The following is an 18,068-nucleotide window of genomic DNA, read 5'->3' on the forward strand; positions in this document are numbered from 1 at the left end:
AGTGTCTTGGAGCAGCTAGAAGAAAAAAGGAAAAACTGTGGAACTGTAACCATACCAAACATTAAAAGCTGTTTTATAACTACTCGTTAAAATGTACTTGGAAATTTGTTGCTTTTTTTGAATATGTTATATTTCACACATGCAAAATAAAAGTGAAAAAAATAAAAATAAAAATAAAGAAACAATAACCAGGACCTTGGTAGAAGCAGATAGACTGGGCCGGAGCGAGTGGGATGAGTGTCCTCCACTGAGAGGATACCAAGGGAGTGGAGCACCCACAGCAGGCTTGGGAGGTCTTTCCTTGTGGCCCCATAGCTGGAAATTCCCCCAGGAAGCCCCAAGGCTGGCAGATTTGATTCCCCTGTGCACAGGGTCCATAGGGTCAGTGCATGATGCATGGTACCTGCTCCCCACCCTGAGGTGGGCCCACTGCGGGTGCCTGGGTTTGGCAAGGACTTAGGGTTCCCCCCAGGGAGGAGGAGGGAATGAGAAGTGGAGCCGACCTGATGTCAGACAAGCAATGGAGGCTCATGAGGTCCTTGCCCTGCTCCCCTTTACCCACGGAGGCCTGGGGATCTCAACTGTGCATGGACAAAAAGGTGGGACCAAGGAGTTCGGTCAAGCCAGGCACCTTTTTTCCTCTGGTGCATGGGCTGGGAGTGGAACTCATGTCTCCCACATCACAGGTGGGGCTTCTACTGCTGAACCACCCATGAATCTTTGCATGGATGAAAACAGAACCAAGTAGAACTGCACCTCCTACACGAGATCCAGGCATTGGTTTGGTGGGTAATTACTACAAGCCAAGTGCAGAAGGAAACCTTTAATGCAAACCCAAGTAAATATGAAACTTTAGACAAATGAAGGAAACCACCCTGAAACACAACCTTATTAAGATAATCAAATGCCACAGATGCAACAGAAAATCAGAAAGCATGTAAAGATTCAGGCAGTAAGAGTCCATCTAAATGACCAAATCAAAACACTGGGGAGAACACAGAACATGGGACAACTACTCAAGGATATTTATACAGAAATAAAGGATATCAAGAAGACACTAGAAGAGCGCACAGGAGAATGTGAAAGGTTAAACAGAAATACAGCAGATGCACAGAGATAAAAGATAATGTAGACCAAATTGAAAATACAGCAGAGACGCACAACAGTAGATCTGAAGAGACAGAATAAAGAATAAGTGAACTCTAAGAGTACAACTCAACTCGAGTGCACAAAAGAACAAATAGCAAGAGAGATGGAAAAAAATGGAACTGGATCTCATGGAAATGATGGACAACAAAAGGCACACAAATATAAGAATCATTTGGGTCACAGAAGGAGAAGAGAAGAGTAAAGGGCTGTGAAGGTTTGCTGAAGAGATAACAGGAGAAGATTTCCCAACCCTTATAAGAGACATAAATATGGAAATCAAAGAGGCTCCACGAACCCTAATTAGAATAAATCCAAATAGACCTGCTCCAAGACACATACTAATCAGACTGTCAAACGCTGAAGAGAGCAGAAAGTCCTGAAAGCTTCACGAGAAAAGTGATCTATTACATACAAGGGAAAACCACATAAGACTAAATTCAGACTATTCAACCGGCACCATAGAGGCAAGACGGCAGTGGTATGATATATTTAAGCTACTGAACAAGAAAGGCTTCCAGCCAAGAATTCTTTATTCAGCCAATTTGTCCTTTATGGTTGAGGGAGAGATTAAAATCTTCAAAGACAAACAAAGACTAAGAGAACTAGTCAAGAAGAGACTTGTCCTATAAGAAATGCTAAGGCGAGTTCTGTCAGCTGGAAAAAAAAAGACAGGTGAGAGGGGTCTGGAGGAGGGCACAGAATTGAAGAGTTACCAGTAAGGGTAAATCAAAGGATAAAGAGAGAGGGAAAAGAATATATAGATCTGACAAATCAAAACTAAAGGATAAGATGGCAGATTCAAGAACTGCTTTTACAGTAATAACTTTGAACGATAATAGAATAAACTCATCAATTAAAAGATACAGATTAGCAGAATGGATAAAAATATATGATCCATCTTTATGCTATTTACAAGAGACACATCTTAGACCCAAGGATACAAACAGATTGAAAGCAAAGGGTGGAAAAAAATGTTGCATGCAAGTTTTAATAAAAAGAAAGCAGGAGCTGCTATTTAATATCAAGCAAAATGGACTTCAATAAAATGGACTACAATTTACATCAGTTGTAAAGATGTCATAAGAGACAAAGAAGTACATACATATTAATAAAAGGGGACAATTCACTGAGAAGAAATAACAAACATAAATGTTTAGGCTCCCAATCAAGTATTCCAAAGTATATGAGACAAACATTGGCAAAACTGAAGGAAGCCATAAATGTTTCAACAATATTAGTGGGAGACTTCAATACACCACTCTCCTCTATAGGTTGAACAACCAGACAGAGGATCAGCAAGGAAACAGAGAACCTAAACAATGGGATAAACTGAATTAGACCTAATGGATATAGACAGATTGTTATACCCCAAAACAACAGCATACACATTTTTCTCCAGTGCTCATGGACTTTTCTCCAGGATACATCATACACTGGGACACAAAAGAGAGAAATTATCCAAAGCACTAAATCTGACCACAAAAGAATGGAGCTGGAAATTAATAACCACCAAAGAAGCAGAATTTTCACAAATATATGGAGATTAAACAACACACTCTTAAAGAATCAGTGGGTCAAAGAAGAAATTGCTAGAGACCAATGGAAATGAGAAAACAACATATCAGAACTTATGGTATGTGCAACAGCAATGCTGAGAGGGAAATTTATCATCCTAAATGCTTATATTAAAAAAGCAAAATGAGCAAAAATTGAGGACAAAACTGCTCATTTGGAGAAATTAGAGAAAGAACAGCAAACTAACCCTAAAGCAGACAGATTAACAGAAATAACAAAGATAAAAGCAGACACAAACTGGAGAACAAGAACAACACCACCAAAAACAACAGAAAGAACAAAAATAAAAGACAGTTCTCTGAAAAAAAATCAATAAAATTATGAACCTCTAGCTAGCACGACAAAAAAAAGAAAGAGGATGCCAATAAATAAAATCAGAGATGAGAAGGGGTCATTACTATGGATCAACCGTAAGAGGATCCTATGAACAGCTATATACCAACAAACCGACAACCCAAATGAAATGGACAAATTCCTAGAAACACACGAACTACCTTCACTGACTTGAGAAAGTCAGAAGATCTCAACAAACCAACTGCAAGAGATTTAGTCATCAAAAAATTTCCTAGCAAGAAAGGCCCACAACCAGACAGCTTCACAAGGGGAATTTCATCAAACATTCCAAAAAAGAACTCATACCAATCCTGCTCAAACTCTCCTAAAAACTGAAGAAGAGCAATGCTCCCTAATTCATTTTATGAAACTAACATCACTCTAATAGCCAAACCAAATAAAGACACCACAAGTAAGGAAAACTACAGACCAACTACCCTAATGAACACGGGTGCTGAAATTCTTAACAAAATACTAGCAAACTGAATCCAACAATACATTAAAACCATTATACATCACGACCAAGTTGGGTTTATACCAGGAATGCAAGGGTAGTTCAACATAAGAAACTCAATCAATGTAATACAGCACATTAACAAACTGAAAGATTAAAATCACATGATCATATCCTTCATGCTGAAATAGCATTCAACAAAATTCAGCATTCTTTTCTGATAAAAACCCTTCAAAAGGTAAGAATCAAAGGAAACATCCTCAGTATGATAAAGGGCATATATGAAAAAAACCCATAGACAGCTTCACAGCTAATGGTGAAATTGAAAGCATTTCCCCTAAGATTGGGAATGAGACAAGAATACCCACTGTCACCACTATAATTCAACATTGTACTAGAAGTCCTAGCTGGTGTGATTAGGCAGGAGAAAGAAATAAAAGGCATCTTATCTTTTCTATTTCGTGAGGCTGAGTTTATCGGTTCTTTTCTCTTTGGACCAATGAAAACTGTCTAAAATTGAGAGTGCTGCTGATTGTACAACCAAGTGAGGACTCTGTAAACATGGTTTGTTTATTTTGGACATTATGCATGATGCCCAATGGATGCAGGGAGCCAAAAGGTGAACTGTGATACACAGATATATACATAAGATGGAATACTATGCAGTTACAAAAAGGAATGATGTTGTGAGGCATGCAAAGAACCGAATGAACCTTGGGGACAATGTGTTGTGCAGAATAAGCCAGAAACAAAAGAACAAATATGCCAAGGTCTCTTACAGAAAATACTTAAAACTGGAGCCTAGATTGTAAACCTTTATAGCAGTCATACTTAGTCTAAAGTTGGAAGTATATTTCTAGATTCTGAGACACTGAGCTATAAGTATATCAGCTGGCATTTCCCTAGAATTTTGAATACCTCTGTGATACCTAAGATTTAGAGCTGGAATTCTACAGCTCTGAAAGTCACCATAGTTTCATATAAAAACAGTTAAAGTAATCAAAAAAGGAAACCAGACTTCAATTAGAGATAAAAATAAACCAATCTGGCTGGGACTAAGGTAAAGACATCCCAGACTATATGGCAGCTGGTAATTAAAAAGTATTGGTAGAGTTCCTTGAGGAAATGGAGTAAAAATATGGAAATATTAAATATTAGGGACTCCCAAGAAAATAGGCCAAGCCCTTGATTTTGAGGCTTGCCTTTACAAAACTTATTTCTGTAGCAAAGAAGCAAAGACTACCTGAAACTGTGCCTAACAGTTGCCTCCAGGAAACCTTTTTGGTTGCACAGGTGTGGCCTGCCTCTCTATGCCCAACTCTGCAAGGAAAATTATTACCTACCCTCCTACATGACATGGGATATGACTCCCAGGGTTGACAATGCCTCTGGACCAAATGGGGGAAAAGAAATGTAACAAAATCAGGTATCATAACAGTGTCCACTGATTCACACTAGAAATATGAATGAGTTCTTGTAAGAATTACTTCAAAGATATGATTCTTGTTTAAGTGTTTAAGTCCAGGGTACAGGGGAAACTGCTATTGCATGCTATGGGCTGTGTTCAAAAGGAAAGCATCAGCACTACCACAGCAAGAGCACAGGTAAATAATGGGGGGAGGGACAAGAGTTAAGAGGAGGTTTAGATTTCCTATTTGGTGAGGGTGTGTTTATTGGTTTTCTTTCTCTTGGGAACAATGAAATTATCTAAAATTGAGAATGCTGATGGACTGTGGACTTGGGGCCTTCTACATGATGCCCGATGAATGCAGGTGGCTAAAGGATGCACTGACGGAGAAGTAGATCGGTGAACGATGGTGTATACTTATGAACAAAGGTTGTGTTGCTACAAAAAGGAACAAAGTCATGAGGCATGCAACAATGTGAATGAATATGTGGGACATTTGGTGAGACAAAATAAGCCAGAACGGTCATCTTTAGAAAATGCTTACAAGAAAACAGGGGCCTATATTAGAGCAGACACATTAAGTCTGGAGTGAGATTATTATTTCGGGATTTTGAGAGGCTGTTTTATATATATAACCTGATATTTAGAGCTAAGAACGAAGCCAAACAGGTTGGGGTTAAAGCAATTCAGAACACAGGGGTAAGGAAGACAGTATCTATATTTTAGAACTACACACACTCTTTGAGACCAATGGAAGAAAGGTTTATCTGATCTGGAACTGAAATCTTCTCTAGTGCATAATCTAATTCAATCTATCTGTATAGCTCATTTGAACAACTAAAACACAGGAAGCACAGAATAAGAAAGAGGTCCTTTAATCCTGTATAGATTAATGTAATTCCTGGAATCATCCCAGAGCATATTAAGCAGATAATCAAAAAGTATTGGCAAAGTCCCCTGAGGGAGAGGAGAAAGACTATGGAACTATTAAATTTTACCATCAGGGAATCCCCCCGATACTGTGTCAAACTTTAGGGACACCCAAATCAATAGGCCATCCCCTCGATCCTGAGGCTTACTCTTGTGAAGTTCATGTAGGTAGCAGAGAAGCTTATCCTACCTATGGGCATGCCTAAGAGTTACTTCTGGAGGACCTCTGTTGTTGCTCAGATGTGGTGTCAGTCTCTCTGAGCCCAACTCTGAAAGTGAAATCATTGCCCTCCCCCCTAAGTGGGACATGACATCCAGGGGTGAAAATCTCCCTGGTGACATGGGAGAGGACACCCGGGATGAATCTAGACCTGGCACCATGGGATCTACAATTACAACCTAACCAAATGGGGGAAAAGAAATGTAATTAATAAAGTATCAGTGGCAGAGAGAGTTCAAATAGAGTTGAAAGGCTAATCTGGAGGTTGCTCTTATACAAGTTTCAGTTAGACCTTGCTACCTATTATAACCTGCCAACCCCCAATCAGGACCATTTCAGCCAATCCTAAAGAACATCTAGGGTAATATATAAGATTCCACAAGGGTTCCAGCCACTAGAGTAGCTTTCCAGAAGCCTACAACCTCCATATGGGTCCCTGGTCCAGATAAGTCCTGTAACAGTCCAGCCTCTCCAGAACATCAGCTAGTTTCATCTCCCTACCCCATATTAGTGACAGACCCTTCCAATATAAAAAATTTAGAATTGCCATAGCCCAAACAACCCCAAAGAGAGAGGTTCAGAAAGATCAAAGGTGATGGTGGAATTATACATAGAACATAGGACTTAATAAATGAATACGAATACTGAATCATTAAACTGATATCTCTTTTAAAAAGTCTCCTGTATTTTAGAGCAGCTAGAAGTAAAAACCTAAAATTGTGAAACTGTAACCCATGTCAAAGTCTGAAATATGTTCTACAACTAACTGTGGTGCTGTGCTTGGAAATTTATAGCTTTTTTGTATATATGTTATCGTTCACAAAAAAGGGGGAAAAAGTCTACTGTAATGATAAAAAGTATTTAAGCCCTCTAGCCTTCTATATTCTGAAGAAGCTAGAAGGAAAAATATGAGAGGATCATATGGTAGCCCATGACAAACTCTGGGATCTACTCTGTAACCACTTTTTGAAGAGTGCTTTGAAAACTTGCTTTTATATTTCTTTGTTTTGTATATATGTCATACTATACAATAAAAAGAGTTAAAAAAAAACAACAAAAAACATCATTGAACATGTACCAAGAGCCACTGACTGTACACTTTGGATGGGCTGTATGGTATGTGGATAAAACCGTTTTCTTAAAGAGTTAATGAATAATTTTTAAAATTTGTAATGATTTTTAAGGAGCAATAAATACATTTGACAAAAAAAAAAAAAAATAAAAAAAAATCAGGTACCAGTGGCTAAGAGAGCTCAAATGGAGTGGAGAGACTATTCTGGAGGTTACTTTAATGCAGGGTTCAGCCAGATATTGTCAACTGCCATACTTTGCCAATGCCCATCACTGGGCTGATTAGCATCGCTCCTGTTCACCTTAAAGAACACCCTGGACTCAAACTGATAGTCTCCAAAGGTCACATGTACTAAGTTTACCTTCCTGAAACCTATAACCTCCAGAGGGTTCCTAGGTCAGATAAGTGCTGAAACCCAGAGGGGCCAGCCTCTTCAAAAAGATCAACTAATTCATCCCTTATTCTATATCGCTGACACCCCTTTTCAACGTGAAAAAGTTAGAATGGCTACAGCCTAAAAACTCCTATAGACTGGGAGAAGGCTCAAAGGAGAGGAGGAGTTATAACAGAGAAGACAGGACTTAACAAACGAGTATGACTACCGAATCACTGTAATATTTTTTAGTGTCCAGTGTTTTGGAGCAGCTAGAAGGAAAAACTTGATAATGTACAACGGTAAGCCATACAAAACTTTGAAATCTGTTCTGTAACTATTTTTTAAAATGTACTTTGAAAATTATTGCTTTTTTGGGTATATATTTATATTTCAACATAAAAAAACCTTTTTTTTTTTTAAAAAAAAGGTCATGTAAACAGATACAGCTTTTATGGAGAGCAATCTGAAAATTTCTGTCAAAATGGCAAATGCACTGAACCACAGACTCAACAATTCTATTTTAAAGAATTTATTGTACAGATAAATTCACATAACATATATATTAAGTGAATATACAGTAGTATAAAAGAAAGTAGATACTCTTTACATACTGATTTTGAATGATTTCTAAAATCTAAGTGAAAAAAAGAATAATGCAAAACATTCTATCATTTGTATGAAACAGGAGGGAAGAAGAATTCAAATATAAATATACATATGTATATATACATATATGTATCAATGTGTTTATTAGCTTGTATATGGATAAAATATTTCTGGAAAGGGACAAGAGAAACTGGTAATGCCGGCTGCCACAGGGAAGGGCAGACTGAGGCACAGGGTGGGAGAAAGGCTTATCACGCTTACCCTTTTATACCTTCTAAATATCTGAATCATGTAAATGTGTTAGCTATTAAAACAAAACAACACAAATAGAAACAATTCTTAAAAGTGGTCTTACTTGCATATGGTCGACCCTTCCAGCTGTCATCAGTTGGGTTAGAAAGCTGGCTCTGGCCTCTCTCAGAGGCATTTTTATCTACGCTGCTTAAAGACTGGCGATCCAGATCCACATCCTAACAGTAAATCAGAGAGAAATACAATGTTCATTTCTCTTCATTCAAAATTTGGTGCCTGGACAGAGATGTGTCTGTTGAACAGCACTGCTGGCCCAGCTTAAATTTAAATGCCTTGCTAAGGTCGAAGTAAAATTATGCTGCACCCTTAATGTAGCACTTCTCAAAGGCTGCATAGGAAAGATGAAAAACTTCAATTATTACTGCCCCCATTTACATTTTATATTTTGCTATTCCAACATAGAGGGCACTTCTCTACACATTATGATTTAACAATGAGTCTAATAAATTTTTAATGGTGAGTTCAAAAATAAAATAGTACAGTAGCTAGGTTTTTTATAAGTTCACAGCAGAAGGCAGAATTAAAAAACAGAAAATGCTTATATAATTTGCTTCACTTCTAAGTTGCAATATTCCAAATACCTTTTTTTTAACTATGACAACTTTCAAGCCCCACTCCTTTTTCTAAAAAAAAAAAAAAAAAATTAATGTTTTTTTTTATTGGAGAAGTTGCAGGTTTATAAAAAAAATCATGCAGAAAATACAGAGTTCCAATTTTCCTCCTCCCCGCAAATACCCTTTAAAACCTAATGGCCTCAGTATTGAAGGTGGGATGTATAATGCCATGTATCCCACTGATTATATCTATAATTACAAATAAAGTTCTCGCATGAAATATTTCAAAGGTCTGATATTGGACAGAGTCAATAGTAGAGGGTTACAGCGGGAAAACTAAAAATGTATGCTATGGTCAATAGTTAATAGGAAATCATCAATAATACCACACAATACCAGGGGCAATTAATGGCGGGGGTGGGAAACAAGTGATAAGAGTTAGTTTTGATTTGCCATTGGCGACGCTGTGTTTGTCACTTCTTTGTCACTATGGACCAATGAAAACTATCTTAAGATTGAAAGTGCTGCCAACTAGACAACCAAGTGAGGACACTGGAAGACATGGTTTATTTTGGACATTATCCATGATGCCCAACAGATGGAGGGAGCCAAAGAGTACAATGACTGAGAAGCAGAATTCCAAACTGTGATACATTTATACGATGGAATATGCGGCTACATGAGGGAAGGATGTTGAGAGGCAGGCAACGAACTGAATGAACCTTGGGGACAAAGTGGTGTGCAAAATAAGCCAGAAAGAAAATAACAGATCCACTAACATTTCTTTCAGAAAATACTTATGAGAAAACTGGAGCCTAGCTTGTAAACCCTTATAACAGCCATACTTAGTCTGAAGCTGTAAATGTATTTCTAGATTCTGAGATGCTGAGCTGTATGTGTATCAGCTGGTATGTTCCTGGAACTTTGAGTAATTCTGTGACACCTAGGTCCCAGAAATGGAGTGCTACCACCCTGAAAGATAGCATAGCTATATATACAGTAATAACTAGGTAATGAAAAAAGAGATGAGGCCTCAGAGATAAAATGAAGCCAATCTGCCTGGGACTAAGGTGAATCAGAACGCAGGGTAAAGGGTGCTAGTGCGCGCACTCCAGAGCTTCATCTGCTGTGTGGGTCCGAAGGCAGAGAGGCTTGTTATGTGTAGAGCCTAAATTTCCTATAATTCACAATCCAAATCAGCCTGTCTGGGCGGCTCATTTAAACAACCTAAACTCCTCAAGTCCAGAATGGGAATAAGGCCTTGTATTCTTGTATTTCTGCTTAGCTTAATACCAGGGTACATCTCAGATTATCGTGGGCTGATAATTAGAAAGGAATAGTAGAGACCCTTGAGAGTACGAAAGGAAAAGATATCTATCTATCTATATATATATATGGAGGTACTAAAATCTTGAATCTGGGAAACCTCGGGTAGCCTTTCAACCACTGGGACTCTCACGAAAATGGCTAGGCCCTTGATTCTGAGGAACACCCTCATGTACATCTCAGACTATCGTGGGCTGATAATTAAAAAGTAATGGTATCTCTACCTGCTGAGCCACTGTGGCCTACCCTTAATTAGAAATTCTGAACATAGTCTCAGACAAAAAATAAAACCATTTCATTAGCTGAATAAAGCTCCAGTTATTTAGAAGGGCAATAATTAAGGATCCTCACAGCAAAGGTTACGTGTAACAGTCAAACACTAGAACTGACCTGAGAATTCAACAGGTGAAAATTAAATAAATTATAATAATAATGTGCAGCCACTAAAAAGGCTGTCCCAAAGAGTATTTAAGAGTCTGGAGCAATGTTCACAGTGTTGCTGAGTAATACAGTGGGACCAAATGATCCCTCCTCTCATGTATGTGTGCGTGTGTGTGTGCGTGTGCGTGCGCACACACAAGAAATGTCGACTGGTTTTTATTGGGTACGGTGATTTATTTTGTTAATACTTTTTGGTACTTTCTAAAAAAAAATTGTTTTTCATGAACACACATTGTTTTTAGATCTTAAAACCATTTTTACTCTTATTTCACCAGAAAAGAACAAACTCACTGGACTAATTAATCTTTCATTCAGATACGAGACCAAAGAAAAGACAACTGAAAAAAAGAAAAAATCCTACCAGATGTCTTTCTGACGAATCTTCCTCCATCCCTACAGGTCTCCAAGTCAGCAAACTTAAGGGAATGCAAGAGAAGAATAATGATTACTGTGAAAGGCAACCAGGAGCTTTATGACATCCAGTGAACACAGAATTAAACAGAAGCAATCACAGTAACACTTACACATGTGGAATGGTTGTTTTAAAAATATCCAACATACAGTTGCATGTTTCATCCCAGACAGCAGGACTGAATTTCTCTCCATTGGATATTACTAAGTTTTCTAAGCAATTTGTACCTGATCGAGCCAACTGCTCATTATCTGAAAAACAAAGCAATATCTATCATTAACTTTAACTGCTGCTTTGATTCTAACCAGGTCCCTTCATTCTGTGAGGTAAGACTAAACAACAAGTGGGTTTGTAGACTTAATTTATGAAGTAATACTATGAACAATATTAAAATTTTTTATAGTTTAAAGTAGGCTATGTTTGATTATTAGAGATAGCAGGTCAACATTTTGCTATTCTAATTAACGGCTTCATATACGAAAAATGATAAAAAGAGGATGGAGGCTGGTAGACGAGTGTTTCAAAAAATTTAGTCACTCAAATACTACAATTTCAATTTTTACCTTATCAGCATCAACTATTTTACCTTACTTTATTTAAAAAAAACTGAGCTATTTAAAAAAAAATTAAGGTTTATAAATTGCCTTGGGGAAAGGTTTATGTTCCAGTTAAATTAAATACACATTTTCACCATTATGCCTTGTACTCCTTGGCAGAATATCCGTCTTCTCTATATCGAAAATGATGACAGGAGAGCCTTAAAGAGTACCTTGTTTTACACACCACTGCAATTGTGCAAATACATCAGAAAGAAGAACTTCATTCAATGCTTCATAAAACTGGGTAAAGACATCACAAATGGCATAAAGTGCATGATTGCAAGTTGTTGTCATCCACTCAGATTTCTGAAGAAAAAAAAAAAAAAGATGATGCTTAAACTTACTCTCCTGGGGTAAGATGAGCATTGTTACATGCTGTTGGCAAAATCATTTTGGAAAGTAATTTGGCAATATGTGTCAACAGCTTAAAAATGTTCATAGGCAACAGCCAAACAAAAACACAAAGAACACTAGCCATTAGGAAATGCAAATCAAAACCAGTAAAGATATTACCTTACAACCACTAGAATGACTATTACTTAAAAAAAAAACAACAAAAAACCACCCATAAAATAAGCACCTGGCAAGGACGCAAAGAAATAGGAACGCTTCGTTGGTGGGAATGTAAAATGGTGTTGCCAACATGGAAAATAGGTTGGCAGTTTCTCAAAAAGTTAAACACAGAACTGCCACATGGCCTGAAAATCCCCCTTCTAGGTATATACCCAAAAGAACTGAAAGCAGTTTGCACACAGACATTGGCACACCACTGCTCACAGGAGAATTAGTCAAGAAAGGTGGAAGCAACTCAAATGTCCATGAGCAGATGAACTGATAAACAAAATGTGGTGTATAATACAATGGAATATTCCTTGAAAAGGAATGAAATTGTGATACATGGACCCACATGGATGAATGTGAAGATATCATGTTGAGTGAAATAAGTCAGACACAACAGGTCAGACATTGTATGATTCCACTTATACAAAATAGCTAGAATATACAAACTCATAGAGGCATGTACCAGTTTGCAAGGATGTATATACCCTAGAAAAGCCATGTTTTAATCCGAATTCCATTTTGTAAAGGCAGCGGTTTCTTCTAATCTCTATTCAGTACCGTATGTTTTAAACTGTAATTAGATTATCTCCCTGGAGCTGTGACTCAATCAATAGTGGTTGTTAAAATGGATTAGGCAGAGATATGTCTACACCCATTCAGGTGGGTCTTGATTAGTTTACTAGAATCCTATAAAAGAGGAAACATTTTGGAGAATATGAGAGATTCTGAGAGAGCAGAACGACATAGCCACAAAAAGCCGAGAGTCCACCAGCCAGTGACCTTTGGAAATGAAGAAGGAAAATGCCTCCCGGGGAGCTTCACAAACAGAAGCCAGGAGAGAAAGCTACCAGATGATGCTGTGTTCACCACATGCCTTTCCAGCTGAGAGAGAAGCCCTGACCCTGTTTGCCATGTGCCTTCTCACTTGAGAGAGAGACCCTGAACTTCATCGGCCTTCTTGAACCAAGGTATCTTTCCCTGGAAGCCTTAGATTGGACATTTCCATAGACTTGTTTTAATTGGAACATTTCCTCGGCCTTAAAACTGTAAACTAGCAACTTATTACATTTCCCTTTTAAAAAGTCATTCCGTTTCTGGTATATTGCATCCCAGAAGCTAGCAAACTAGAAAAGGTGAAAAGTAGAGTACAGGGTACCAGAGGCAAGGGGTTGGGGAAATGGCAAGTTATGAATAATAGGGTTTCTGTTGGGGTGCAGGAAGGTCCTGGGAATCGGTGGTGTGGACACTGCAACATTGGGAATGTGACTGACCCCACTGACTGGTATGCTTGGGAGTGGTTCAGATGGGAATGCTCATGTTGTATACATATTTCCACAATTTAAAAAAACTAGCAACCAAAGGGACAATGGCAATTAAATGTAATACATGATCCTGGAGTGGATTCTTAATGAAGGAGAAAAGGTGAAAAAAGACATTATTGGGACATATGAAAAAACTAGAATACAGAAGGTAAGCTCTTCATCAATGTTACATTTCTTGAACTTGCTAATTGTACTTAAGGTGGTTATATAGGTGAATATCCTTATGCTTAGGAAGTGTACAGGGAAGTATCTTGTGTTCAAGGAGCAATATTTATATAACCAACTCTCAAATTATAGAAAATGGATGGGTGGATGGACAGAAAGAATAATATGGCAAATGTGGCAAAATGTTAAAACTGGTAGATCTGTGTATCTGGGGATGGGTGTGTTGGTATTCACTATATTGGCTTTGTATTATTTTTTCAACTGTTCTTTATGGTTGCCATTATTTCAAAATAAAAAGGTTAAGAAGGACTTCTGGGTCAAGATGGCGACTTAACAACGTGCGCATTTTAGTTCGTCCTCCAGAACAACTACTAAATAACCAGAAACAGTACAGAACAGCTCCTGGGGCCACGTCAGTGACCGGACACACAGCATACCCCAGTCTGGACCAGCTGGACCGGCTGCGAGACTCCCCAAAACCATGAGTTCCCAAAGCTGCGGCGGCCAGCACCCCTCCCCCTCAGGCCACTTCCCAGAGGGGAAAGGAAAGGACTTTACCAGCAGCAGGGACTGGGCACAATCAAACACCAATTGTGGAACTAATTAACAAATTCTGACTACTAAAAATAGGTCCCAGCTTAGGTGAACCTGATCAAAGCCGAGGTTGCTCATTTTTGCCCTGGTACCAAGGGGGGCAGGACTGACACAAAAAGGGGAAAAAAAGAGAAGGAAACAGAGGTTTTTGTGGCTGTGTATCTACAAAGGCTTGACTGTCTCTGGATACAGTGGCAGGCCTTTTCAAGCTGCAAGTGCCCCAGGCATAAGCAGAAGTGAGCTCTTTTGGGGGGCTTGTCTGGAGCCTGTGCCTTCCCCAGGGGAGGGGTGAAGCCCAACTCAGGTGGAATCCCACCTTCAAGGAATTCAGACACCAGGGCTTGGTAATTTGAAGCCATTAAAACCAGCCTACAACCTCTTCTCTGTCTCCACCACGCCCCCAGCAGGGAGAGTCTGCCAAAGTTAAAGGTACTGCATCATCTTATGCTGGTGGGACCTGCAGTCAGACAAGCACCACATACTGGGCAGGATAAGAAAAACAGAGTCCAGAGACTTCACAGGAAAGTCTTTCAACCTGCTGGGTTTCACCCTCAGGGAAAACCGACGCAGGTGACTCTTTCCTCCTGATAGGAGGCCAGTTTGGTCTGGGAAAATTCAGCTGGGGTCTATAATATCTAAGTAGACCCTCCTAAGTGTGTGTGTGGGGGGAAAGGCACCACACAAGCAGGGCAAGAAACAAGAAAACAAGAACTGAAAAATTCTCCTCTGTTAAACAAAACTTAAGCTAGAGGTCCAGATAAAGCTGAACGGAATGTCAAAGAACAGATAGACAACAAATTCATCCAGCAAGAAAACCCTAGATAAAAGAAGTGAAAGCAATCTCCAGAATAAACTAATTAAGGTAATTAAATGCCTAGACGCCAGCAAAAAATAAATCACACTAGGAAAATTGAAGATATGGCCCAGTCAAAGGAACAAATCAACACTTCAAATGACATACAGAAGCTGAAACAATTAATTCAGAATGTACAAACAGACAAGGAAAACCTCATCAAAAACCAAATCAATGAATTGAGGGAGGATATAAAGAAGGCAAGAAAAGAACAAAAAGAAGAAACTGAAAGTCTGAAAAAACAAACCACAGAACTTATGGGAATGAAAGACACAGTAGAAGAGATGAAAAAAACAATGGAAACCTACAATGGTAGATTTCGAGAGACAGAACATAGGATTTCTGAACTGGAGGACAGAACATCTGAAATCCAACAAGAAACAGAAACTATAGGGAAAAAATGGAAAAATATGAGCAGGGACTCAGGGAATTGAAAGATAATATGAAGCGCATGAATATATGTGTTGTGGGTGTTCCAGAAGGAGAAGAGAAGGGAAAAGGAGGAGAAAAACTAATGGAGGAAATTATCATGGAAAATTTCCCAACTCTTATGAAAGACTTAAAATTACAGATCCAAGAAGGGCAGCGTATCCCAAAGAGAATAGATCCAAATAGACGTACTCCAAGACATTTACTAATCAGAATGTCAGAGGTCAAAGAGAAAGAATCTTGAAAGCAGCAAGAGGAAAGCAATCCATCACATACAAGGGAAGCCCAATAAGACTATGCACAGATCTCTCAGCAGAAACCATGGAGGCGAGAAGACAGTGGGATAATACATTTAAATTATTAAAAGAGAAAAACTTCTCTTTTAATTCTATATCCAGCAAAATTGTCCTTCAAAAATGAGGGAGAAATTAAAACATTTTCAGACAAAAAAATCACTGAGAGAATTTGTGACCAAGAGACCAGCTCTGCAAGAAATACTAAAGGGAGCACTAGAGACAGATAAGAAAAGACAGAAGAGAGAGGTGTGGAGAAGAGGGTAGAAAGGAAGACTATGAGTAAAGGTAAAAAGAAGGAAAATTAGGTATGACATATAAAATCCAGAAGGCAAAATAGTAGAAGAAAGTACTACCCATGCAGTAATAACAGTGAATGTTAATGGATTAAACTCTCCAATCAAAAGACATAGTCTGGCAGAATGGATTAAAAAACAGGACCCATCTATATGCTGTCTCTACTCAAAGGACACGAGGCCAAGGACACAAATGGACATTTACACACCAATGTTTATAGCAGCATTATTAACAATTACCAAGAGATGGAAACAGCCAAAATGTCCATCAACAGAGAGTTGACTAAACAAACTGTGACACTTACATAGATGGAATATTATGCAGCTGTAAGACAGAATAAAGTCATGAAATATGTAACAACATGAACGGACCTTAAGGACATTATGCTGAGTGTGATTAGCCAGAAACAAAAGGACAAATACTGTATGGTCTCACTGATATGAACTGACATTAGTGAATAAACTTGGAATAGTTCCTTGGTAACAAAGACCATCAGGAGATAGAAATAGGGTAAGATATTGGGTAATGAAATGAGACAAAGTGTCAATGGCTGAGAGATTCCAGAGTCGAGAGGTTATCCTGGAGGTTATTCTTATGCATTAAGTAGATATCACCTTGTTATCCAAGATGTAATGGAGAGGCTGGAGGGAACTGCCTGAAAATGTAGAGCTGTGTTCCAGTAGCCATGTTTCTTGATGATGATTGTATACTGATATAGCTTTCACAATGTGACTATGTGATTGTGAAAACTTTTGTATCTGATGCTCCTTTTATCTACCTTGTCAACAGATGAGAGGAACATATGGAATAAAAATAAATAATAGGGGGAACAAATGTTAAAACAGATTTTTAGTTTGAAATGCTAGTTATCAATGAAAGAGATCAGTAAGGGGTATGGCCTGTAAAATTTTTTTTTTTCTGTTTGTTATATTTTTCTGTTGTCTTTTTATTTCTTTTTCTGAATTGATGCTAATGTTCTGGGAAATGATCATGATGATGAATATGCAACTATGTGATGATATTGTGAATTGCTGAGTGTATGTGTTGGGAATGTTTGTTTCTTGTAATTTTTTTAATTAATAAAAAATTAAAAAAAAAAAGGTTAAGAAAAAAAATTACAAAACTTTATGCATACTATGACCTCAACCATATTTAAACCATGCAAAAGACTCAGAAAAATTTGCCAAAACATTACTATAGTCTCTGGATGATAAAATTATGTTTTATAGTTTCCTAACATTCCATATTAATTGCATGTGACTTTTATACTACGGGGAGGGAAACGGTATTCCTAAAGGAATCAAAAGTTATGCTCCCATCTAAAAATCTTGGGATAGAATGATTTCCTTGTCCCCAAGATGATGAATAACAAACAAAACACCCAGAGGTACTGAACTACCTAGGGGCATCAGAAGTCATTAAAAAAAAAAATCCCTAATATTTGCCAACATCACCCCCAACTACAGCTTCATTAAAAATCCTAGAGGGACCAGAGACATTCCATTTCCTATGACTGTGCAGACATCTACGTGAAGAAAACAACTAAGAAGAATAAGTAGCCTGGGTGAAACTGACAGGTACAATGGCTGAGTGTCCAGTGGGCAGAACATGGTGATTTATTTCCTCATACCCGGCCCTACATGGGGAGAGCCTCTTAGCACTAGTCAATACTGGCAGAAGAGTGCCAGGAAGGGTGTTTCCAATTTCAAAAACACCATTTAAACAGCCCAGTACTTAAGACCTCTGGGTACCTGACTATACAACCCCAGAGGCAGATAAAGGCCAGA

General features: G+C 38.3%; 1 protein-coding gene across 2 annotated transcripts in view; it reads right to left on the reverse strand.

The window, feature by feature from the left end:
- ARFGEF2 (ARF guanine nucleotide exchange factor 2) overlaps window positions 1-18,068 on the reverse strand; it is a 150,106-nt gene that overhangs the window by 21,143 nt on the left and 110,895 nt on the right. For both annotated transcript variants that reach the window (XM_077167366.1, XM_077167371.1), the window contains exons 31-34: window positions 11,938-12,073; window positions 11,281-11,419; window positions 11,118-11,172; window positions 8,479-8,593 (exon numbers count right to left, since the gene is read on the reverse strand). In XM_077167366.1, the coding sequence (XP_077023481.1) occupies window positions 8,479-8,593; window positions 11,118-11,172; window positions 11,281-11,419; window positions 11,938-12,073 (445 nt within the window). The remainder of the gene's footprint in view (window positions 1-8,478; window positions 8,594-11,117; window positions 11,173-11,280; window positions 11,420-11,937; window positions 12,074-18,068) is intronic.

The sequence above is a fragment of the Tamandua tetradactyla genome, chromosome 1 (assembly GCF_023851605.1).
Source record: "Tamandua tetradactyla isolate mTamTet1 chromosome 1, mTamTet1.pri, whole genome shotgun sequence".
NCBI lineage: Eukaryota > Metazoa > Chordata > Mammalia > Pilosa > Myrmecophagidae > Tamandua > Tamandua tetradactyla.